This window comes from Rhopalosiphum padi, chromosome 2 (assembly GCF_020882245.1).
Source record: "Rhopalosiphum padi isolate XX-2018 chromosome 2, ASM2088224v1, whole genome shotgun sequence".
Taxonomy (NCBI): Eukaryota; Metazoa; Arthropoda; class Insecta; order Hemiptera; family Aphididae; genus Rhopalosiphum; species Rhopalosiphum padi.
Window position 1 is genome coordinate 67,406,810 of NC_083598.1, and position 25,636 is coordinate 67,432,445.

The window sequence follows — 25,636 nt, forward strand, 5'->3', positions numbered from 1 at the left end:
ACAACAACACGATTACACGAATATGCGTACGCGGATGCGAATTGATTTTCTATATCCACTGAATAATATAATATAGTATATACTTACTTAATCACGAATAAATTATTAGGTAGCGTAAATGTGGATAATAAACAGATATATATATATTTATTTTGTTTTAATTCATGTTTTTCATACCAAATATTACCTATTATTAATAATGATAAAAAAAATATTGAAGTTGTATTGATGCGATTATCGATGATATCAAACCTCCTTGGAATGGACACCTTCACTCACCTTCACATCCATGTATCAGATTACAGACAGATATATAAGTAACTATAACTAGAGAGCCATATAGGTAGGTATCCGACTCTATAATATGAGTAAAGCAAAATAACCATAAGCAACTAATAGTACAATTTTTACAAAATATCAATAGTGATGACTGATGAATATTATTTTGTTTATTGTTATAAATTATAATAAATGTATTCTACTGATTCTCAAATTAATTTTAATGTTTGCATATTATTAATAATATTATTACCTATCAGTTATCACACTATATGTTTGAAATGTTAACTTAATTATTGCTCTGTTGACATAATATTATGAACATATTATAGTGGTCACTGGTCAGTTAGAAACTGGCAGTTTCACTGATTTTATAGAATGATATAGGTACTAATTCGACTAAGTACCTAGTTGTTTTTATTGTTATGTATTTAATATTTATTGTATAGATTTTTTTTATGTGAAATTCTTTGTATATTATTTACTAAACAAATTCAAATTATATAAATTTTCTTAATTAGCTGAAAATCTTTGAAAGTTATAGCAAAAAAAGAGTTAATAAGGTTCTTGTAAAAATAATTAAAAATAAAATACATTAAATGTTTATGGAATAGGGTATATAATTTGGGTATACGAGTAACTGAATAAACATGTATTGAAATGTCACGTTTTTACTGCAACATATATCCAGATATAATATTAGAAATATTTTAAAACTAAAATAATTTTAAATAATTAAAATAATCGATGTCTTATTTAGTCAAGAAATAATTGAATTGTTTTGAAAAATTACTCCTGTAATCCTGTTTATATGATTCTTTGATTAATAATATAATGTCCGTAGTCCATACAGCCATACAATACTAAAATTCATTTAAATCACAAATAATTGTAAATACATGGCACTTCCTACATAGTTACTATAGTAAGTATTATAATATTAATTTAATATTTTATACATAAGAAATTTAAAAAATGCACTTACAAATAAAAAAAAATTCTTGCCATTAAGTTTTATAATAGGTCGTTCACTCTAATATTAAAACTAATGAAACTAAATGTGAACGGTTCAGCGTAGATTTTCTATGTTATGCACTTGTATCATGGAGACATTGGAGACAGCAAAAGCGGTTGCTACAGCTACACTCATATTATGCATTTTTGGTGAAATTATTATACTATTGTAATTTATATTAACAATCGTTTGAAATGTTGAAACAATTATTTAGATATATGCTCATAAATAAATTGTGAAAATTCGCCGAGTGAATACTTTGTCATATTGAAGTGTTAAATTATAATTCAATTTTATAATAATTAATATGATAATATTAATATATCACAATTCAATTTTAGTAATTAACTTATAAGTCAATAGGTATACTGAAGAACAGTGCATATGAATAGGTACATGATATAAATTACCTTAAAATAGTTTATACATTTTATTGTTGAAAAAAAAGAATAATTTACGTAAATAAACGTAATGACAAAAACGTTAGGGTCTTACAGTTAACTAAATTACAACAAAATAACTTATAGCTTGTTTATTATACAATTTTGACTAAAAAGAAAATTACGTACACCCTGCAATATGTGATTTTGATATTTAATTGCCTTAAGTAAAATATTTGTAGGCACGGCGCCAAGGGGGGGCTCTACCCCCCCTCCAGTTTTAAACAAATAACATCTTTAGTCTTTTTATTATGGATTAACCTACTGGTTACTAGTATTGTTTAATAAGGAAAACATTTACTACAATTTCAATAAAATATGTTTTGAAATTTGTAAAATAAGAAAAAAATCTTTTATTTATTTATTATTATCTTTATTGAGTACTAATTACTGGATGAAAATAAATAAATAAATGTATCCCAAATCATTGAATTAAAGTTGAGTTAAACAAATTCATCTGTTCATTACTAAACATAATTATTTTAATTTATATTTATGAAATGTAAGTAAAAACAACATAATTATTCATTCACAAAGGTATGTAATATTAAAGTAATAAAGAAACTATCATTTTTGTACATCATTAATATACTTGTTGAAGGTCTGTGATTAAACATTTTCTTATATAAGGTACATAAAAATATTTGACATTATTCTTAAAACATTTTTAACTATTCAAAAGTTTGTAGGTACTATATAGCTAATAGCTATATTATGTTATATCGTTATATGATACGAAAATATTTATATTTTATTTAAATAACCTCATTGATTGTTGAAAAAACCTTAGTATATGTAAAAAAAATATTTGCCCCACTTTGCCCCCCCTGGAAAAAAATTCTAGTGCCGTGCTTGAATAATTGAGGAATCTTTTATTTAATCATTTAATGATCAAACTTTGTGGATTAGAAAAAAAATATTGAAAATTTTAAATGTCTATGAGTACCTCAAACAAAACAAAAACATGGAATGTCTAGAAAATTATATTATTAATATTCGGAGAGAATTTCAAGCTAGTAGTCTAGTACCTATCAATTATCTATATCTATAAAAACAAAACAAAGTTAATGTTGTTTAAAACTGGTACATATTGCACAAATATTTTCGTTTTTTCGTTCTAAAATTTAAAAACATGATGTATATAGCGATCGTATTAACTTAATAGTTAATTTCATGTGCTTAAAAGTTAAAACAATTGTTTATTGTGTCCAATAACCGTGGTCTCGGTGACCCCCCCATAGATAGCGTGCTGCTAACCGGTTTGCCACGGCAAAACTCAGCTGCTGCCACAGGCCGCCGCCGATCAGCTGTTCAACTGTTGTCGTTTCTTTCATCAAACCGTCGTCCACAACACCGTGAGTCACGTCTATACTCAGTACTCGGCATTCACGGCGTCGACGACGATCGTACACTACTACTACTACTACTATTACTACTACTACTACTACACTATTTATTATTACTATTACTGCTGTTACCAGTTACACTACTATTACCGACTTACTACCACGGTAATACACACACACGCGCGCGCACGCGAGAACGCTCGCCGATATTATATATTATAGGTAAACAAATCTGTCGGCTCGGGCCAGTCCAGTTGTGTTCGCCAACGTATCGACAGCGGTCTGCCGCCACATTGATATTGGCGCGCTACTCTTATAGTGCGATATTAATTTAATAAATCATAATCGTATATTATACCTGTGCGCTTTGTATATCACACGCTCTCCGTTTTTAACCGCCCCGTGCGTGTGTGGTGAATTATTCGAGTTCGGCGGTAAAGCCGCTTCGTTTATGCGGTTTTTATTTTCGTAATAATATTATTGTCGTCGTCCGTTCAAAAACGAGACGATTGCCGCCGACGACGACGACCTAAGTCAATCAAACCGGATGCGGAAGACGGGGACAACAAACACGTCGTTATTGTCATTTCTGCACTGTCAACTGTTTTTCTCCTGTTCTTTTATTTCTTATTCATTGTATCCGAATAATAATTGCTTAATATTTTCCCGTTAACAACATCCCGCTTTAGTCACCCCGGTGGGTGATAGGTACTACGCCTTCAAAGAAGATATACGTCGATGAACATAGTCCGCTCGTTAGTCATCGACTACTGCAACGAAGGATATATTATACCAGGTTTGCGAATTACGTACATCAATGTTGTTGTTGTTAATATTATTATTATTATTTCAATTCTCTTACGTTGACATATGTGTATTATTGAGGCCTTCGTTTGGGTGCGGTGGCGGTTATTGGAATATTGTATTATGAGTTTAATATATAATACTATAATAGTATTAAGTATTAATAATTATATTACCTTATAAATCTATTATTTGTATTATGTATCCACGTGAAGTGTGGATGGTTTATTATTAATTCGTGTGTTTCCAGCTGCAGATATCTCGTTTTAACGCGATATTACGATTTTTGTTTTATACTCGTTTCTCTTTGCAACGTTATAATCATATCATTATTATTATATTGGTATATAATATGACGATTCGTTATTACTTTCTCTTTCAGTCGTGCGTATGCATAACACGCTCAAATGCACAAACCATCGACCTAGTGTACCTTTGAATGATCGTATTGGTTGTAACCTGCTATAAAGCGTTCGACGGATGATCACAGTACAATATAAAAATTGATAAAATAAAAAAAAGCTTCGAAAATTCCGCGTCTAGATGCAATAATGTCAGTAGTCCTCTAAATCGGCTGTAGGTAATAATTTTGAAATATTTGGCGATGTAAACAGTATATTATTATAAGCACTATAATATATATATATATATATATATTATAGGTATAATTATAATATTGTGAACAGTAGGTATGTATCACGAGTTACTATTTAAATGCCACCTGCTAGTTATTCATTTTTGTTTTTTATTTCCATCATCACATACAGGTAAAAGATACCTATTATAATATTCGATTATTAATAGATTGTGTTACAAAATGTTTTGTACTACAAGTGTTACGACTTTCCTAATATTTTATTAAGCGGCCAGTGTTCGTCAGTTACTCAATCATAATTTACAATTATACATATTAGTATATTACCTATATATTTTCTTATTTCTTATTATGTAGTATGTACAGTATACACACGGTGTTTACAGTATTCTTGAAATATCATTCGGTAGGTACTGTTCGTCAACACTAATTGACATCCGGCGCCGAAAATATAGGCTACGAAACTATTGTTTAATATTATACATTACCAAATTAGTCAAATAAGTAATATAACCCTGGATATTCATGAAAAACTATTACTATTATTAATTTTGTTAGTTAATTTTCAAAAATAATATCATTGGTTTAAACTTATTCTCGTGGTTTAATTGTAGACTATATTAAATATGGGTACATAAAGAGGTATATATAGTTATACTTCTATAATATGTATAATATTCTATATGTAGTTCATTAGTTCCAAATGTTTAAATTATAACCAAAGATCAATTAAAAATATTACGAATTAGTGTAATTTAGGTTTTTATCCAGTTATTCTTTTCATTATTTTCCATAATAATTAAAATAATTCGATTACAGTAGTTAATCCTTAAGTGTAGCCAGCGTAGTGCAAGGTAAGGGAGTGATAATGTGTGATGGTTAAAAATTTAAAATTATTTCTAGAAAACATATCTCACGGCGTAGTGTGTTATCTCATCATTATAAACAAATAATATTAACAAATTTTAATTCAGTAGAAATTGTAATATTTTACATGCTTACTCTACTAAAATTAAGACATCATAGAAGTCAATGTAATAACAAAAACTTATAATGATGACGTGATGTTATATTTTAAAATGTATAATAAATTAAAACTTTACATGTTTTTTTTTTATTATTATTAATTAACAATCTGTATATTATTAATAGTTAATACAATAACAAATTAATTATTTTGAATAATTGACTTAAAAGATTTCGCTTTTTGATTGAACATAGAAAGTTCTTGTAGAGTGTGAGTAACGTAGATAAGAAACAAAAGAATTTTGGAGGTTTTTTGAGCTAATTGCTCAATATTTTAGACTTTTTACTAAAATTCTTCATCAATAAAAATATCATAAAGAAATTAAAGCAACGCATATTATGTTGTTTATAATTTATCTTATTTAAAAATAAGATATAACGTAGTGGTTATTATTCACTTACAAATATTTATTGAGATTTTCATTGAAATTGTCATCTTCACATTTAGGGGTAATTCAATCATAAATCTAAATTCTTAAAAAATACCTAATTTATTTGGTAATTCTGTAATTATTTTAAAGTACTATAACTATCATTATACATTACATTAGGTAGGTACATTATTTATAATAAGAATACATCAAATTATTCAAGTTATAGTACCTATATAATTTAAAATACATCATCGAGTAAGGAAGAAATGTAGTAATTGTATAGTTTTAATCTTAACTAGTGTTTAAATTTAAATAATTGCCTTATAATTGTTAAATGTAGTATTAAAGCTTTCAAGATTTAATATTTTAATAAAAATCTTATTGATTAATTATTTCATTATAATTGTAGGTTTGAAAACATAGAAAGTCGTTAGTCGACATTTTTTTTAGAAACATTAACAATATATCATTTGAAAACCTTTGGAATGCTATAATATGTTATAATATACTTCAAACGGTATAATAATAGTAATAACTAATAGGCAATAGCTAATAAATAGGTATAATGTGTTAATGCTATTGCCATTCTATTTCTATAATTTATTGATATAATGATGTCTAAAGTATATGCTCCCATTTTTTATGTTTGAATACATAATATTGTTTAATATAATAAAATTTAATATATTTAGGGTTCATCAAGCATGCTTATTCTTTTTCCTACAATAAAACAATTATTCAAAATCTATTTTTTGGGTTTTTTAAATATACCTAACTAAAGGCCATATTTTTAAATACTTGAGATTTTTTATATTATTTAGAAGTTTCTAGTAGATATTTAAGATTAAACTTCTGTTTTTCAAACGAGAACCCCATTGTTTACTGAAAATTATTTAGCAGATAATTTTTCTCAAAATGTTGACGTATTAAAGTTTAAATAAGTAGTCAATCAATTCAATTTTTTATATAAAAATTCCATGATGATAAACAGAAAATATGGGAGGAATGTCAATTTGCAAATTTTAATAGCTAATAAACCCGCATTTATAATTTGAAAAAAATGATCCAAATATAATACTTAATAATACCTAATCAAATATCAAACATTTAATTTATATTTTTTTTAAACCATTTTTAAGGACTAGCTATTATCCTTATTATAATATTATATACATTTTTTTAAATAGAATACATTAAAATTTTCAAAAATATAATATTCGCTGAATAATGTACAGTAAAAAAGAAAGGGGTTCTCATTTGAAAATATAAATTTGTATTACTACAGGACACTCTTCAAGTAGTACGAAAATCTCATTAACTTCAAAATATGGTCTTTACTTATTCAAAAAATCAGAAATTATTATTATTATTATTATTTATTTAAATAGAGTCGAGTCACAATTACTTGAAAAACTTGATAACTCAAATTTTTTTTCCACTATAAAAATAAATTTATATAAATTCGAGTTAGATATCTCGAAGCGAATTTATATCTCTCTTCAACTTCGAGTTATCGCGATTCGGCTGTATTTTATATCAATAATAATTGTAATAATTATAATATGTTCTGTAATTCCGGTCCATTTCTTAATGTTTTTCAAAAAATAAAAATAATAATATTATTTAATACATTTGATAAATATAAAGTAATATTTTAATCTAGATTACGATCTAGAACATTATAATACGCAACTATAGATTTAATTTAAAAACAATTAAATCGGAACACTATAAGTAGTTAATTTTTTTTATTCTTTTTAAGTTTCTAGTCATATTGAGGGTGAACAATTTTTAAATGTCAAACTTGATGACTTTTTAATATTTATTATATTATATTACCTATCTATATTAAATTATTTTAAAGATAAATAATTTTAGTTTTCAGTTACAAAATATTCTACGATAATAATTATTACAATATCACAGATATGATTGTTAATCACATCATTTTTTAGTAAATTGGTTGTAGGGTTTATAAATTATAAGTGATAAATATTTTAAATTATTCAATATTAAATAAATAATACACTATTAACTATTAAGTATATGACGTATAAATTATACAATTATTAATTTTTTTTTCTACAATTTTCTAATTTAAATTATCTTCATGTAAAATATTGTAATGTGTAATGAATAATGATTATACTAATTACATAATTCGTGTGTATACTCGCGCGGGAGTTAATCTAGCTCGTAATATTTATAATATTCGTATACATATGTAATAAACCGGTTCACTGCTGACAGAATTTATGATAATCGATTTGAAACTTTGATGAATAAAATTGTGTGATCGTCGTTCACAGTTCATACTTCAGACAACACTATCTGCAGATGGCGGATAGGTTCCTTCTCAAAGGTTAGTGCCATATAAGGATACAATATATATGTGTAGAGGTTAGCGACGTGTGCAGTTGTCTAGGGTGTAGAAATATTTTGGGCGGTAAACAAACCTACAATTTTTATCATTTTATTACAAAATAATTGTAAAGCATAAAGTTGTTGAATAATATACACAAATTAAATTGTATTACGATATTTATGAACGATTCAAAAAATAATTGTCATGTATTTGTGAAAATTAATAATTTTATGTGTAGGTAATTTAACCTGTACTATGTACCTATAATCTATACCGATAGAATTATAATTAAAGATAGTAGTGATAAGGAGTACATTATTCTCATAACGTGCCTACTTCCTAGTGGTAATACAGAGGGCGCAACATTTAATTTTTCCAATGATGTAATGAAGGTTAGCTACGATACTGATAATTCATAACGAACTTAACTATTTACTGCAAGATTTACTCATTATTAAATGTTTTACTCTAATAGCCTTAAAAATTAAAGGTCGTGCTTAAGAAAATAATAGTAACTGATTATGAGTTGAGTCGTTTATCATGTAATGAAAAAACCAGTCGGTACTATATAAGATATAACCAGATATAACCAGTTGATACCTGTTACCTTACAGCTATAAACATGCAGTTTATAAATATTGAATTAAAGATCAATGAGTTTATTCAGCCTTAGCGACCGATGACCAAAAATCAATAATAATAATATCTAATCTTACAATAAAATATCAACTTCAATGTATATGATAATAACACGGATAAACATTATGCAATGGTAGTAATATATTAATTAAGTACTGAAAATGACACCAGAGAAAGGTTTATTGTGTTTGACGTACAATTGCAAAAACATTCTTTAACAGTTAAACTTGTGATGAAATTTTGAGATTTAGTATGCTTGTAAAATTAAACGTATAAAACAATGCAGATGAGTTCTAGAGATGGAAAATGAAGAATGAGGTCACTACGATGAAACCGACTGATTAAGTAGTGGAAGTTTGAGGCCAGACAGACATTAACCCAATTATTATAAATGCATCACGAAATAATAAATAAATAAATAATAGCGAATGTCGTTAATACTATGATAGCTGTTTATAATATACTTGTATACAAGTCAACATGATTAACAATAACATTAAACTAAAATTAATTCGTAATTAGTATAATCAAGTTACTACACGGATATTAATTGATTATAGTTTATTATTTTATTTTGACAGTTAGAACTAATAAATTGAATAATCAGTTATGTTTTTATAACTTTTATATTTAGGTACTTACGTACTATATGTTTTAGATTCTGAGCAGGTTAGGTTATGTGTACACAATTTATAGTAAAAAAATGCTACGATCTTTAACTTTGAATGTGGTTTTTTAATAGAAAATTGAATCGAGTTGGTACTTACTTTTGAAAGATCAAAATCGAAAATTCCCAGTTTTTAATAATATTCGGGAAAAATAAAAGGAAAACAAGAATTTCTACACTAAACCGGTTTTCAACAAAATCAATTTTTTATACTTGATATAACTCAAAAACGAATAAATACAGTCGATACTTAAATTATCACCAAATGTTTATATTATCATTTTTGATTTTTTCAGTTTTATTTCTATATAAATGTCATTAAATATCTCGACTTTATGATACCTTGAAAATTTAATACAAGGTCCTTCTTCTAAGTTGTTTGTAGATAAACCAATTAAAAAAAATTGAAAATACATAATCACAATATTTACCATGGACATTGAAAGTTAGAATTTTCACTAAAACTAATCAAAATTACGAACATTTTCAAATTATTATGTATTAAAGTTCATTAAGTTTTATAGCTAGGCTTGAAAAATTAAAATAAGGTTCCTCACAAGTAGTTTATACTGGAACCAAATAAACTAAAAAAAATTCTATTTTGTTTATTGATTTTCAAATAATCATTATTAAATAATAATTTTTTTTGTAATTAAACAATATTTTTTGTAGAGCTTTAAAAATTTACTTATTTTATTATATTTTATACTAACAATGACATTTTAAAAACATTTAGAATAATAATATGCTATTGCCTATTTATAAATTATACCGTATTATTAATAATAAAATTATATTCTGTTAGACTGTCTCCCCTGAACGTCATTTTCCATAATATTTAATGATTTATTATTAAAATCAAATTTAACACATTCATAGCAGTGACCTACTCAATGACGAATTACACTCAACTCCTACTGTTCAGCAAAGCGGTTACCTACTTTCCCCCTTTGTATCGTTTGAGGAAGACTTAATTCGTAAACCAAACAAACTATAGAAAGCATCTACCTAGCTATTGGATATTTAACTTTAATTAGTGTTCTTCAAATAGTTTCCTATCTATAAACGTGAACAATTTTAATTTTTTTTTTTTTAAATTGTCGTTAGTTTGTAAAAAGTATCAATCTCACAACTTATAAATTACTATACATTTATACTGGCCAATAGAGAATTTGACTAGGTAGTTAAAACATTTTGAGAGCTGTGGCTTAAAACAAAGCACAAATATAAGTGCCTTCAAACTACGACTGTATTGCTGTTTTCATATTTCTTAGTTTTTTTATTTTGCGTTTAAATTTTAATATTATTTACATATATCTACTAACAAAATTAAATTATTCTTGATGTACTCTGAAATAAAAATTGACGATTCGTGACTTCAATTATCCTTAAAATAAACATTCAAGGTTATTTTTAATGTTTTTTTTTAAAGATAGCACCTCATATGGTTATTTAAATTTAAAAAACAAAATGCAAATTCGTATTTGGTTATTATAATAATAAGTGTAATTTCATATTTATAAATTTGCATTGTTTTGTTTTACAAGGCTTAAACTTAAAACACGCATCTAAATCAAAAGTTATAATACAAAAGTGTTCTCTTTTATTGTTAATATTTAAAAATAATTTTATAAAATACCTTGTCTCCAAGTTTCCTTTATTCATTTTTATAAATGAATATTGTATTATTTTTAATAATCATTTTAAAATGTATAGCATAGGTATACACCATTAAGTAGTACACGCCACCCTATAAACAGTGACCCAATGGATCTACTCAACGCATGTATTTGTACAAATAATAATCACCTAAATAGTTTAAATAATCAAAAACGACAAAAACTTAACCAACCAATCGGACGTGGATTCAAGGGGCAAAGGGTTATGCCCTCCGTAGGCTCTGCCATGCAGGTACATTTTAGGATTTCTGTTTTTAGCAGCTAATAAAATATAATACGCACATGGTATTGCTCCCTCTCCATCATAAATATATTCTGGATCCACGTCTGCAATCAAAAGGTAACTAATAAAGCTCATGTAAAAAATAGATAAAAACTAAAAATACATTTAAATATAGTAAATTTATTATTTTTATTATTATTTTTTTTATATAGCATCATTTGAGTGAATATCAGCTACACACCACTAACTATCTGTTTATTACACACATCTATTCAAACATTTTATGATTATTGTTGCTATTTCTGTGCCTTAATATTATATTATTCCTAAAACGAGTTATTATTGAATCAGAGCTTTTTGAAGAATGCTATATATTAAAAACTGATTCCATAATTAAATATCACGCTCATAGAATAATTATTATGAGCCATACGCCAAAACCTATTGATTATGTTATATTTAAAGATAATCTAATCTCAAAACAAATGTTAATTAATTTATTTTTAATTTCGTTAAAATTAATATCACGCATACGATTTGAAAGAAAATTATTATTAATTTTTTAACTCGTTATGTAATGCCGATTCAACGTATGTAATATTGTATATTATAAATCAATATTTACTCAAATCCAAAAAATATTTAAGATATGTACCTACATGCCCTTGAATGATTCATACATAAATTAACGAGCTTCGAAAAATAATAAACATGAAAGAATTAGATACGATTTTAATGTATAGGTACATAGGAGACTTAAATAGTTATATAATGTACATTATACATAAACTATCAAAACCAAGCATGATGTTTTGTATTATAACAAGATTCCATTCTTTATCATGCGTAACTATGATAATGCTGGTAAGAATTTCATCATACGCGCAATCTGTGAGAAAATGTTCGTTATTAGTACAATATGACACAGAACCCAATAGTTTTTGGCAAAGAAAACCACCGAAAACCTAACTTAATTAGTTTTAAAAAAATATGTATATGATGTAATATCACCTAGTAAGGCAATTTTAAATAATTATTTTATATTTATAGTTTTAGGTTGCCTTCGTCTATAGAAAGTTAGAAAAATGTAACTGCTTTGCAGTTAACGTATGTTTGAAACCATTAATAGTTGAGAAATGGATTTCATAACAACTGCACACGTTGAATATGGTGTGCAGGTCATAAGTTTAATTTTATATGTATGTTAAATGTTATATAAACAACAAAAAACTTCATTATGATGACATCCAAATTTAAAAATTTACTATACCTACACATTTCGAATGTATTTGTATATTAAATAAACAAATGTTGTGAATATATTGAAAATGTTTAAGAACCGTATCTCAAGTTTCCCTAAATGTTATAGGTGTATATACTGTATACTGTATATTATGTTGTACTGTTTTAGAGTGTTTTGTACCTATTATAATATAAAATTAAATATATTTTTGCGTGTTTGATTATATTCCGTGGTTCTACGCCTATACAATCAACGTGTAGTATTGTGTATAATTGATACTTCGACAATAGTATAATAAAATATAATATATAAGTTTAATATTGACGCAGTTATTGCAGATGATATATTTTATTTATATTTTACATTTGTACACAGGGGAGCGAAGGTCAAACGATTTTGGCTCAAACATAGATATATGATATATATATAATATATATATATATGATTATTACGGTAAATATCGACCCTGGATATCAGCGAATCGTCACGCATATATAATATTTTAATATAGCCTTAATATTATGCTTCATAAGCTATAAGTAATTACAATTTTTACAGATTTTTCTGTCTCCCTTTGACATACCCATAATATATAGTTTTGAAACCAATACACCCTAATTGCTTGTCTACCGCGGTTAACGATGACAAATGTACAATATACCTATAAGTACACAATGTATATCTATGCGCGAATGTGCGATGACGAACGGCCCAAGATCTATCATAAATGCTGCTGTGGATAAAAATGTATATTATATAATAGCTGCGGTAATATTTATACATATATGTATAATATTATTACGGTGATTGTGTCCTATCTGTGCAGCGTACACAAATAAAACATATGTGTGTCGTCGGCAGTCTAGTATATCGTTGAGCAACTCCTCCGTTGCAGAGATTGTCATGGCGGCAGCGATAGTGTCGACACGCGTGAATGCGCTCCGCACATACAGCTTCCCCGATGCTCTGAGAAACCTGTAATTTCGTCGGCCTCGCGTATAAAATACGCGAACCACTCGCATGGTATATATATATTGCCTATAGGTACGCATACGCGGTTACTTAACCCGTTCGCTGTTTACTGCTGTTTAAACCTAGTTTTGCACAAATGTTATAATGATAATAGTACAAAATATTAGTGTCGGCAAAAAGGGTGATGTATATGTGTATATACCTTAAATATACACTGCAGGTACCTGCCTCCTATGTAGGCGTATGACGTATATTACACATGTGGCTGCGATGTGTGAACGGCATAATAAGTAATAATATAGTGTAAAGTGTGTTTATAAATTAAGATTGAAACCTTGACAATGGTCACGAGATATACATATTAAGTTTCCGTTATTTCTATACACAATTAATAAAAACGCATGTTTCGTATATATGTTACGGACAAAGGAGAAAACTCATAATGTATAAGGTTCCTAGGAAAATAGGAAATTTAAACTGTATAGAATTCTACATATAGGTAAGAAATGTTAAAATTATCATTTATGGTCCGGACATATTGCAGAATCATAGCGAATAATGTAAAATAGTTATAATGTGATATTTAACTTTTGTATAGATAACTTTATAAAAACAAAAAAAAATCATTTATACTGGTAAATACACCTAATATATACTATCTATAGCTTTTTAATACTAGATCAATTTTTTTTTTTAAAAGTAACGATTTTATGTACAAAGATTCGCATTTAGTTTATTATAACGATGTATTTAAATGTATATTACCTAAGAGTTCATTTAAGGGAATGTAATAAATGTATAAATTACATACGTGATAAACTGATAACGCTGTAGACTGTATTTCTTGCACCTACATAAATTTATAAATAATAGATATACCTAAATAAGCTAATAGATAATTAAAATGAAAGTAATAGACTAAACATTTATATTTTGAATATTTTAAAATATTAAAATTATACAAATAAAGGATATAATATACGAGAATTATCATCGAGTGTACTAATCTAAAACAGGTGACTTCTATCGTTAAATGCATTATCTATACAAGGCTATAACTAGTAATTAAATAAATAGGAAATTGAATATGAATTGTATAATTTCAATGGTTTTTCAATTTTTTCATGATTCAACAATGTCATTTGTTTAAACTAATACCTACTGGAACTATAAATGAACTTTTTTTTAAAAGTTTACATAACCCGCAGAATAAATGTTGTGGATATATGACATTTTAGATTTTTGCAGTAACCTTCATGAAAATTGCATCAACAAATTCATGTCTTATGTATAATACGTCGACAGAAAGTTACATCTTACATATGTGATGAAAGCATTTTTAAGTTTTCAAGAAATTTTTAAAAGTGGGGCTGCAGCCCTTCCAACTACGCCGCTGTGGCTTTTAAATTTTATTTGAATATTTTAGAAAAATGTATATGTAATTTTATCAGAAACTTACTTTTGGATATGTCTTACTGAAATCTCAAATTCACAAGTATAATATATGAATACTCTATAATTCTTAATACTGCAGTAAAAGCACTGTACAGGATAATTCCCTATAATATTTATTTCTGTCGATAACTTTTTTTTTTTTAGATTTTTTTCTAAACACTATTTTAGAAAATGAATGTATAATATAATCTATTAATGATCTATAAAATGTATTATTAAAAAATATAGTATAACCTTATTAGTTATTGGTTCATAACCAATGAGTTATGAATTTCTGTAACATATACTTCCTAAAGTTTCTAATTATGTAATTTTTAAATTTTATTATAGTTACAGTTAGGTATAATATTTTATATTATTGTTATTAACTTAAAATCTATAATATTATGTTAACAAATAACAATATAAAAATTCAAATGGAAGACCCTAGGAACTTGATCAAATTTTTAAATTCATAATATATTAGCTATCGTTTATCCTCCTATTGTTTTTATTGCCTAACACCAGTTTAATGATGTCAATTTGTGTAATTATTCCACTTATTAATTCTTGTAATTAATGTCGCGCTAGACTATTAGTGTGATAAATTGTGTGTGCATATTATAATGTTTTATTTTTATTATTTGATTATATAATATTATTATAATTCATTGGGCTACGTTATAATATAAACATATAATATGCTGATCGTTTAACATGATAAATTGTATATAAGGCTCAAAACATGTTTCAGATATTTAACAATTAAATATGTAATATTGTAATCATTGACATTTCGTTTCGTTTTCGTCGAAAAGATAGTATTCATTTAAATATATACGCGTTTAAAAAAATAAACTCGTAAACTTTTGTTTGATGCAGTCTTTTAGACAATATAACAATATAACCAACTCAACATCAACAAATATATTGTCCGTTCTATTTAGAATGAAATAACATTTTCAAAATATTTTCGTTCACAGGTTTCCTATCGAATGACAAAATCCTATGATGAATAATTCGTCTGCTACGTATACAAAACATCGTTAGAACATAGACAGTCTTAGAAATAAGCCAATCCACCGATCAACTTAAAAAAACACAAGTACATACAATTTCGGATTAAAACATGGCGTCCGCTACCCGAATGGTACTTATGCACCTTCCCAAAAACAATCCAATCGACATCACATTTACGGACATCCAGTTCACTGTTGACGTCGGAACGCTGCGCAAAGGTAAAAAAAGTATATATTATTTTAATAACGAATAAAAAAACTGGTAATAATAATTTATAATGTATAGTATCATTTATATATTTGGTAGTGTTACATAAAAACATTCATAAGTCATAACCTTGATTAGCATTGACCTACTATAATATACTACCTACGTGATTGTTTGATGTGTATGTATCGGCCCACGGAACAACATTTCGTTTGATAATTATTATTGATGCATGAAAAATTATAGGTACTAATATAATGATAGCAGATGAAAGTAAAACTATGTGAGTGATTGATTGATAACAATTATTTAAGTACATCAAAATGATCGTTCTATGTTATTATTATTGTAAGTAGGTAGATACTGAAAATACTTCTATTCTTATACTTGCATTTTGAAATCGTTTTCGATGCTGACCAGTGCCAAGTTATATATTTTTTACAGTACCGTATTATCGAAGTAGGTAATTCATATTTTTCAGTTAATTTAAAAATGTTTCATGCATACAGATTTCAATACGACATAGACTGCATATATATATATATTGAATTATTTTTTATAGAATTTTCTAGTTAAATTATTAAGAGCATTTGAATTTCATTCACAGAACTAACAAAATACATATATAAATATAGTTGATTTGCAACCTGATAAACTTTTAACAAATAATCTTAATCATCACTGCGGAATTTCATTTAAAATAATTTCATGAACGCTATGTAAAAATAAATTATGTTCAAATTTTAATACAGTTCATTATTTAATACAATTTAATAGGAATCTCAAGTCTTTTTATAGCAGGCTGAATTAAGATATATATTTCGACATCACAGGTCAAAATTATTTGCAAGAGAGGAATAGATAGGTAATGAATAATAAGATTATAAAGTAAAAAAATCATTTAATTTCGCCAAATTAATTTTACAAAAGAAAAAATCTTTTTATTACTTTCTTTTTATTAAATTTGACTAATTTCCTCATAATTACTACTTGGATAGAGCTAGGATCTTGAAGTTCAAGATCAAGACATCGGTCAGCTTTGACAGGCTGGTTCCAAAAGCTTAATGAGTTAAAACCGGCTTAAACCTGAAGTTGAAGACCCTATAATATTATATATTAAATATAATATGCACTAGATACCTTCTGTACCCCCTTGAAACTCCTTCACCGAGTCGGTTCTTCACTATTTTACATTTCTCGGAACTATCTCACTAGTCACTATACATTTTTACTCAATAAAATGATTTCATTATATTATTTAACATGATTTTGTTTTATTACAAACCTAAATGAAACCTATAATTTATTATTGTGGTAAGTATGTAATATATTAGATTGACAACCTGCTATAATAACTGGTTTAAAAATTTCACTAACTTGCAATGTTTTTTGTTTAATAATAAAAAGAAATGGTTTATAAGTTTTGTAGACCATTAGAAATTCAAATGTTTATCATTTTAATAGGTCCAAAAATAAAGTTATTATTGAAGTATAATTCCTTTATAATATAATTTGTCTCTATACAATTATCGTAAAGTATGATGACAAGTATATTTTTGTAGCTACAACTTATCTTCGAAAACTAACACTTTATTTTTTTTAAATAAATAGTTTATGATTATATCACTAGTATAAAACTTTTTATGTACAACTATACTCTTACTCAAAAAGTCTAAATATATTATTATTTATTACATAACATTCAGTGTGTATTATTTTGAAAAATATTACTTGGTGTAGGTATTGCCTATTGGCTATTAGTTATTAGTTATTACTAAAAAAATAACTTTAGAACCATTTATTTAGCAATATCGTTAAATCTAAATGTGCAAAACTTAATGTTTAATAGTTATATACCATATATACCATGTAAAATTATCGATATTATTTTATGATTATTATTTCTTCATTTTCTTTCAAATGTCCATAGTTAATGACAAATATATTGAAAAATATATATTTAGTTGATTTTAAGTGCTTAGTATATATTATCACACACATATTAAATATATTTATCATTTCTAAATATAAATTCTATGTTATCATTCCCGCCTATATTTTTTAATGTCATAACTCATAAGTATCTTATGCGTTATAATTTTTCCAGGAATAAATTATATAGTTATTTTTTTTTTAAATAAAATTAATTATCGACCTAAAAATAGGTTGTATCTATGTACAGTTCTAATATTTTAAATTTAAACGATTTATTTAATTTGAAACAAACTGTACAATTCGTTATACCTACCAGTTTTTTTTATTCAAAATACGTGGTATGTTGTATACCGTGACGAACTAGCTATCTTGTTGTTAGTTAAAAGAGAAAACGAATTTATATTGACTTTAGTTTCCTTCCGGTTCTGTTTAGTTATATCCAAGTCCAATATAACGTACGAGTATTTCCGTAACAACTATATTGCAGTAAGACATTTGTAGTATTCACACGTGTAATTACGACGTATTTTGTTGTCTACAACATTAAATAAATATTAAGTAGAGAAATTTAATCTTCTATTTTTACTTAAAACAATATTCATTATTAATAACAGTCTTAAAAATAAGCAATTTATGCAACAATGATAGAATACTTGGTTTGCAATAGAATAATTCTATAAAATAATATAAACTCCAAATATATTTCTTTTTAATGATAGGCAATTGAAAAAGATATTAAATTAATTTAAATTAATTCGATTTCAATAGTTATTCAATTACTCTAGATTTATAAAATTTAAATCAAACTATGTAGATAACTTATGTACAATTTAATTTTAACAATAAAATTTATTCCTTATTTTTAGTATAAGACAATTGAATTTACTCATATGTTCTTATTGAACCACTAGCTGCTTTTATATTTCAAAATGATAGAATATATAAAAGAAATAACGTTAGTAAAAATATTTTAAATATAACTAAAATAGTTTGAGGTTATATAAAAAGTTACTCATAAAGTTCTTGAATAAATTTGAAGTAATTAAAAACCTAGCTATCTAAAGCGTGATGTGAAACGACATATAACATTGAAAGCATAGTATAAATTTGAATAATATGATGACGTGTGTACTCAGGTTAAAATTGATAAAATAATTTATGGTTGCAAAATATATATGATAATATTTAAGTATAAATATAATTGTCCATTTTTAAATTAACATTTATATAATACATTTTTTAAACTAATGTAACCATAAACTAAGTAACAATTAAAAGTAAATTAGTATCTAATTAGTTTATTTGCATTCTAATTCATAAAGTTGTAATAATTTTAGATTAAAAATTAACTTTTTAAAAATTAACTTTTTAAAAAATACAACGAATTTTGTAGATTTGAGCTTGGAAAATGCTTAGTATTTTTATAACAAATTATAAAGACACTATTTTGAATTTTATAGATGTATGTACTTTAAAACGATCCAAATATATTTATAGTTGCTTATGTATTTAGTCATATTTTATGTTGTATGAATATTGAATTATTTAAATATTTATTTAGATTTTGTAATAACAATACTTAATTTATCCTTAATCAAATTTTTAAATAGTTAATTTTAAAAATCTTGACCCACGTGTGATAAAACAGGTTACCGATATCTAATAATAATATTTTAAACTCGGAATTCGGATGCACAAAACCTGTAGAATTGTTTTAACTATATAATAGGCAGTATAAAATTTAATGGTTATACTGTATAGTATCAGTGAATACATCTTACAGTTCATTAGTATTACATGGTCGCCAAGTTAATCTAAATGTGAATTATATATGCATTATATTTTATAATTTTAAATATGCGAGTCACATAATTCAATCACCAAAATCAATGTGTCTCATATTAGGTATGGTACATAAATATTAAACCATTTAAATGTAGTCGAACAACTATTCTTGTAGCGTCACATAGAAATAATTGACTAATAATGAACTGTACTATTTTTTATAGTAAACAAAACGCAGTTAATAATTACCGCTAGCCATATTGATTATCCTTATAAATGTTACGTTATAACTTACAAATTATAACTTATAATAATATGATATCCTAAAAATCTTTCAACGTATTCTGGTGTATATATATAGGTACAATATAATTTCCTAATTTTTGAATTATTGTCATTTTATGATGTTATTATAAATAAGTAATAACAATAATAAATTATGACTGATATTCGCATTAAATATGATTATTAATTATTATATTATATTATATTTAATATTTTTTATTATATTGCCATTATATTAATTAAATATAATGGCATTTATTTGATATTATATGAGGTCAAATACTCGAGGTCAGTAACTTTTAACTAACTTTTAATATTGAATTAATTTAATATATAGGTAATGATATTATAAATATCTATGCGTTTTTATTGACGAATGTGTTAATAATGTTTATTAATTTACATTAAGTAAAATATTTCTTAAACATGAAAATAATTAAATATATCACAGCCATGACTACGACAAGTTTCAAATAAAAATGGAAAATAACCGTAAATTTACATACAAACATAAAAATGTGATTAAACTCCGGTTTCAGGTGCACAACACGAGATCAATTTCCTATTGTTTTGAAATATTAACACAAAACACCTCTTACGCCTTCCTAAGTCTTATAACGATGAACGAAATATATATTTTATACAATATAATTGTATCTAATCCAAATCTTATACAAAATTATAATACGTAAACAGTATTTTATTAAATTAGACTTAGACAATATTATTCAGTATCTGGTAAGTACATACTATTGTATATATCTGCAGATATAGTGATATAAATATTATTTATTGATAATAATTCAATAATATTTCATGTTTTTGTAAGTGATTAATGTGTATTTTTTTTTTAATGGAATATGTTTTTTTATTTTTTAGAAAAAAAACAAGTACTTAAAGGCGTATCTGGACGTTTTAACTGTGGCGAATTAACTGTAATTATGGGACCATCTGGTGCTGGAAAATCAACCCTTCTAAATATACTTACTGGATTTGAGTAAGTTTTTATGTTCTAAAATAATACTTCAATACATAAAAAATAATTTTTGTTGATAAAAATCATAGTTTAATATTTCAAACACAAATATTAATGTATTTAAAAGTAAGAACCATTTAATAATATAATATTGTGAATATCAAGCAAGTACTAGAAAAATAAACTATAATAATATAATATATTAATTAAAATAATATTCCTACACAAAATATAACCATACATTTTTCGAATTGTATCTCTTGAAACGAATTATTAACATGAATTATTATATTAAATTAACTGAAAATAATTATAAATTATAATAACTGAGCTTCATAAAAAACATAGTATATATAATATATTAGGTATATGTATATTATATATTTATTTTCAAAATTATGAATCATTGAATATCATTTTATAATTGGCCGTACTATAATATAATTGTGTAGCGCTTAACAGGGTTTTTGTATGTTATGTTCAGTGTGAAGTCTTTCACTTGATCTATTTATCTGTTTCTGTACCCTGTAGGATATTATATATTATGTCGATTGTTAGAAATAAGTATGTGGAACAATTTCATTTTTCAGGAACAGAAATCCTAGAATTGATTCTTTTTTATGTATAAACTATAAAGGTGAGATATACGTATATTTTATTTTCTGTTTTTTTTTTTTTTTACCGGAACCAAATTAAATCAATAAGATTAGATAAAATACTCAATAAAGTTTTAAAACAATATTATATAATATAATGACTTTTGTCCTGTGACCCTTTTACTAAATATTTTACTTTAAATCAGTGTATCCCAACCTGGAGGGCGTGTAAACATTCCTGGAGAAGTCATTACGAAGTATAATTTTATTTATTAAATTATTTTTATTTTACAATGTAGGAAAAAAATGAAAAAAGGTTAGGTAATCATTTTTTTAAATTTATAGGAGGAGGTGCGAGATTTTTGAAAACCTACAAAGGGGGCGTAGGATAAAAGTGGTTGGAAACCACTGCTTTAAATTAATAGAATTAGAAAATTAATTTTTGAAAAGTCCTGTATACATTTTATAACACTATTATAACTGTGTTTACAAAAATAAATAATGAGAAACGTAATTAATTTGTATCTAAATTATCTACTATTATTGTAGGTCAATTCACATAATATATTTACGGAATTGCTGATCTACCCAAATACAACAATTTTATATTTTGAATTACATAATAGGTACCTAAGTATTAAGAAATTATAGTTTTTATTTTTGTGAATTTAAATAGGCATTTATTATATGAATTTTTTAAATACGATTAAATGGTAAATAATACATATCGTTATGTTTTTATAATCTGTATATAAGACCTTACGGAGAAAGATAGGCCATAGTATCAATGTAATATGTGTATACATAAATATTGTCTACTAAGATAATATACAAATTATTGAAATGGAACTACATTAAACGTCCTTGTACTTAGCTAACTTGTATGGTATTGACCTGAAATTCTACAACCACAAAATACGAATATGTATGCTAATTGTATAATACAATACATAATATATAAAATATATTAGTATTAAAATTTAATCGTATAATAATACTTTCAACGTAGTAGTTGTTTTGATGCATAACAAAAAATAAATAGATATAGTAATATGCACTCGTACTACACTAATTATATTTATTTTTGGTGTCATCTACATCATTTTTATAATTTTAAAACTATTCCAATTACACTTTTTAAACTAAAATACTATTTTTCAATCACATTAATTAATTTTTTTTGTATTATTGATACTATAGTATGCAATTATATTGTGTATATCTATAAAATATATTTAAAATCGTATTTATTTAATGAACGATTTTAATTATTGTTTTAAATAAACTAATTATAAATTGGCGTAGTTGGCTTTCCAATTAGTAATATGTAATTAACTTCTGATTCTTATGAAAAGTAGTTAATTTTTCATAAAATCTAATAAAAATATTTGCATATCTTTGCATATTTTATCATTTTTTATTGCATATAAATTCTAAACCTAATTATTACTATAAATTATTATTTAAAAAAATAATACAAGCTTCAAAATTTTAATTTATTTAATCGGTATATAGACATATAGTATAACGTATATAGGATATATAATATCTATATACTATAATAGGTGTTAAGTTTACTGTATACATGTGAAGAATATATATGTATCATATAGTTAGATAATTCTGTAGTTTATACCATGTAAATTATTTTTCTACTTACCTTAATAAACAATCTATATTTACATATTACAGATGATTTCAATTATACTATTTCATGCGAATATTATAATTTTAATTATCTATTTATATAAATGTAGTTTTAAAATTATTATAATATGAATAGTTAAAATTAAAATGTCCATTAATAACTATAAATATTATAACTTATAATACCGTTGATTGTATATCACAAAATAAATAATAATTGTATGCCTCTATTTTGATCGTGTTTATTCAAAGAATTTATATATTTTATATTATGTATCATACTATAGTACTACTTATAAGGTATATTGTTTTGTATGTTTACAAAATGTTGACATTTGTCTAAATATTTCTTGTACATTGATCAAATAAGATACTACACAAATAATTTATTTTTATATTTAAATATTTAACCTTATCAAAAATAGTTTATATAATAAAGACAGTAGATACATCATTGTGTATCAATTTAGATTATCTACTTGTTTTACTTCTCAACTAAGTAGACGCTAAAAGTGACCTTGACATAAAAAGTATAGGCTTATTATATATAGAATATAGATTCTATATAATAATATAAAATGTCTACAATTTCGTTTACTCAATCAATGTTTTACCAACACTAAACACTTAATATATACCTATAGTCTATTTAAAACTGATAACGACTCCAGGGTCTTAAAATTAATATTTGATCAATGCCACAATATCATAAATTTATAATGGATATGTGTAATTAAATGTATATAATATTTTGCGTTTTATACAAATTACTCTTTTTAATTTGGTATAAATATAATTTGGCTACGCTGTTATGTACAATTATCATATAATCGATAAAAATATTAATAAATTAAAACTTAACCACATTAACTCATACGTACAGCCACATACCTGGTACCTACTTGTATAGTAGATCGTTATTTCTTATGAAAAATATATGGACGCCAGTCACTTGTTTGGCCATTATAGGTTAGAAGGACATAATAATAAATATTCGAGGAACCATATATTGTAATTCCATAAAAATTGTAAAAAAATTTAGTTATTGTTATTAAATGTATTATTTAGTATACATATAAATTAATAGCAATTTATTTTATTTATAAACGTTCTCAAGAAAAGTATCCAAGCCATGACTGGTGCACCAAACCAAGACAATAATTGTAGCAATAAACCTATATAACACTATAGAATAATTAATTTATTAACTTTAATCAAATTATTTTTTCAAATATTATTAAAAAAAAAAAATAATGTTGGTAAATTATAGCCATTTGTATTTCAGAAAAGGAATGGTGCTTATAATATAGACAAAAATATATAATTTTTGTACTACTAAATTTATATAAAACTGTATTACCGTATGAACAAAGTTATTAATCAGTTATATATACATAGTTAACAGAAAGTATACAAGATATATTTTTTTATATTTTTACAAAACATATCAAAATGTTTAATTAATATATATGAATTAATCAATCAAGAAAACTTAAAAAAAAAACAGCTAATCCATTATACACTTTATAATTCCTTACTATATACCTAGAATATCGTACTATACACAATTTTAGTGAGTTGAAAATATGTGATAAACTACTATTTTGTCTTAAGGCTCAGAACATAATATTATTATTTAAGATTTAAAATTCACCACCGTGTTAAGAGGATCTGCAACGAACCGTTGTTAAGAGTCCTGTATAATTTTACTAAATATTATTATATGAATGGCATATGTCATAGAAAAAAAGTTTAAAGAAGTTATTATAAAAACCAGACAGATTATGTTATGGGTTTATTAGTGTATGTGTATTCCCATTTCGTCACTTGACTACCCATTTCGGTTTTATATAGTTATATATTATAGACTAATTAATTCAGCCCCTTAGAACCTTCAACCTTCTTAGTGCCTGATCACATTATTTTCAAAATGTCAAGGTTTTAGACCCTGTAGTTTTGATCCATGCGTTAAAATTTCAGTCAGTTAGTAAATGTCTTGTTTCATGTACAATGTACATAGATATAATATATAATATATGTTGCTCAATGGATCAATTTTCATTTCATTAGATGATACGATTAAA

At 25.1% G+C, this 25,636-nt stretch overlaps 1 protein-coding gene across 1 annotated transcript in view; it reads left to right on the forward strand.

The window, feature by feature from the left end:
• Window positions 1-3,103: 3,103 nt before the first annotated feature.
• The window catches only part of LOC132923146 (ATP-binding cassette sub-family G member 1-like), a 35,028-nt gene continuing 12,495 nt past the window's right edge, over window positions 3,104-25,636 (forward strand). The window contains exons 1-3 of the mRNA XM_060986980.1: window positions 3,104-3,876; window positions 16,085-16,339; window positions 21,213-21,330. Coding sequence (XP_060842963.1) covers window positions 16,231-16,339; window positions 21,213-21,330 — 227 coding nt within the window. The 5' untranslated portion in view covers window positions 3,104-3,876; window positions 16,085-16,230. The remainder of the gene's footprint in view (window positions 3,877-16,084; window positions 16,340-21,212; window positions 21,331-25,636) is intronic.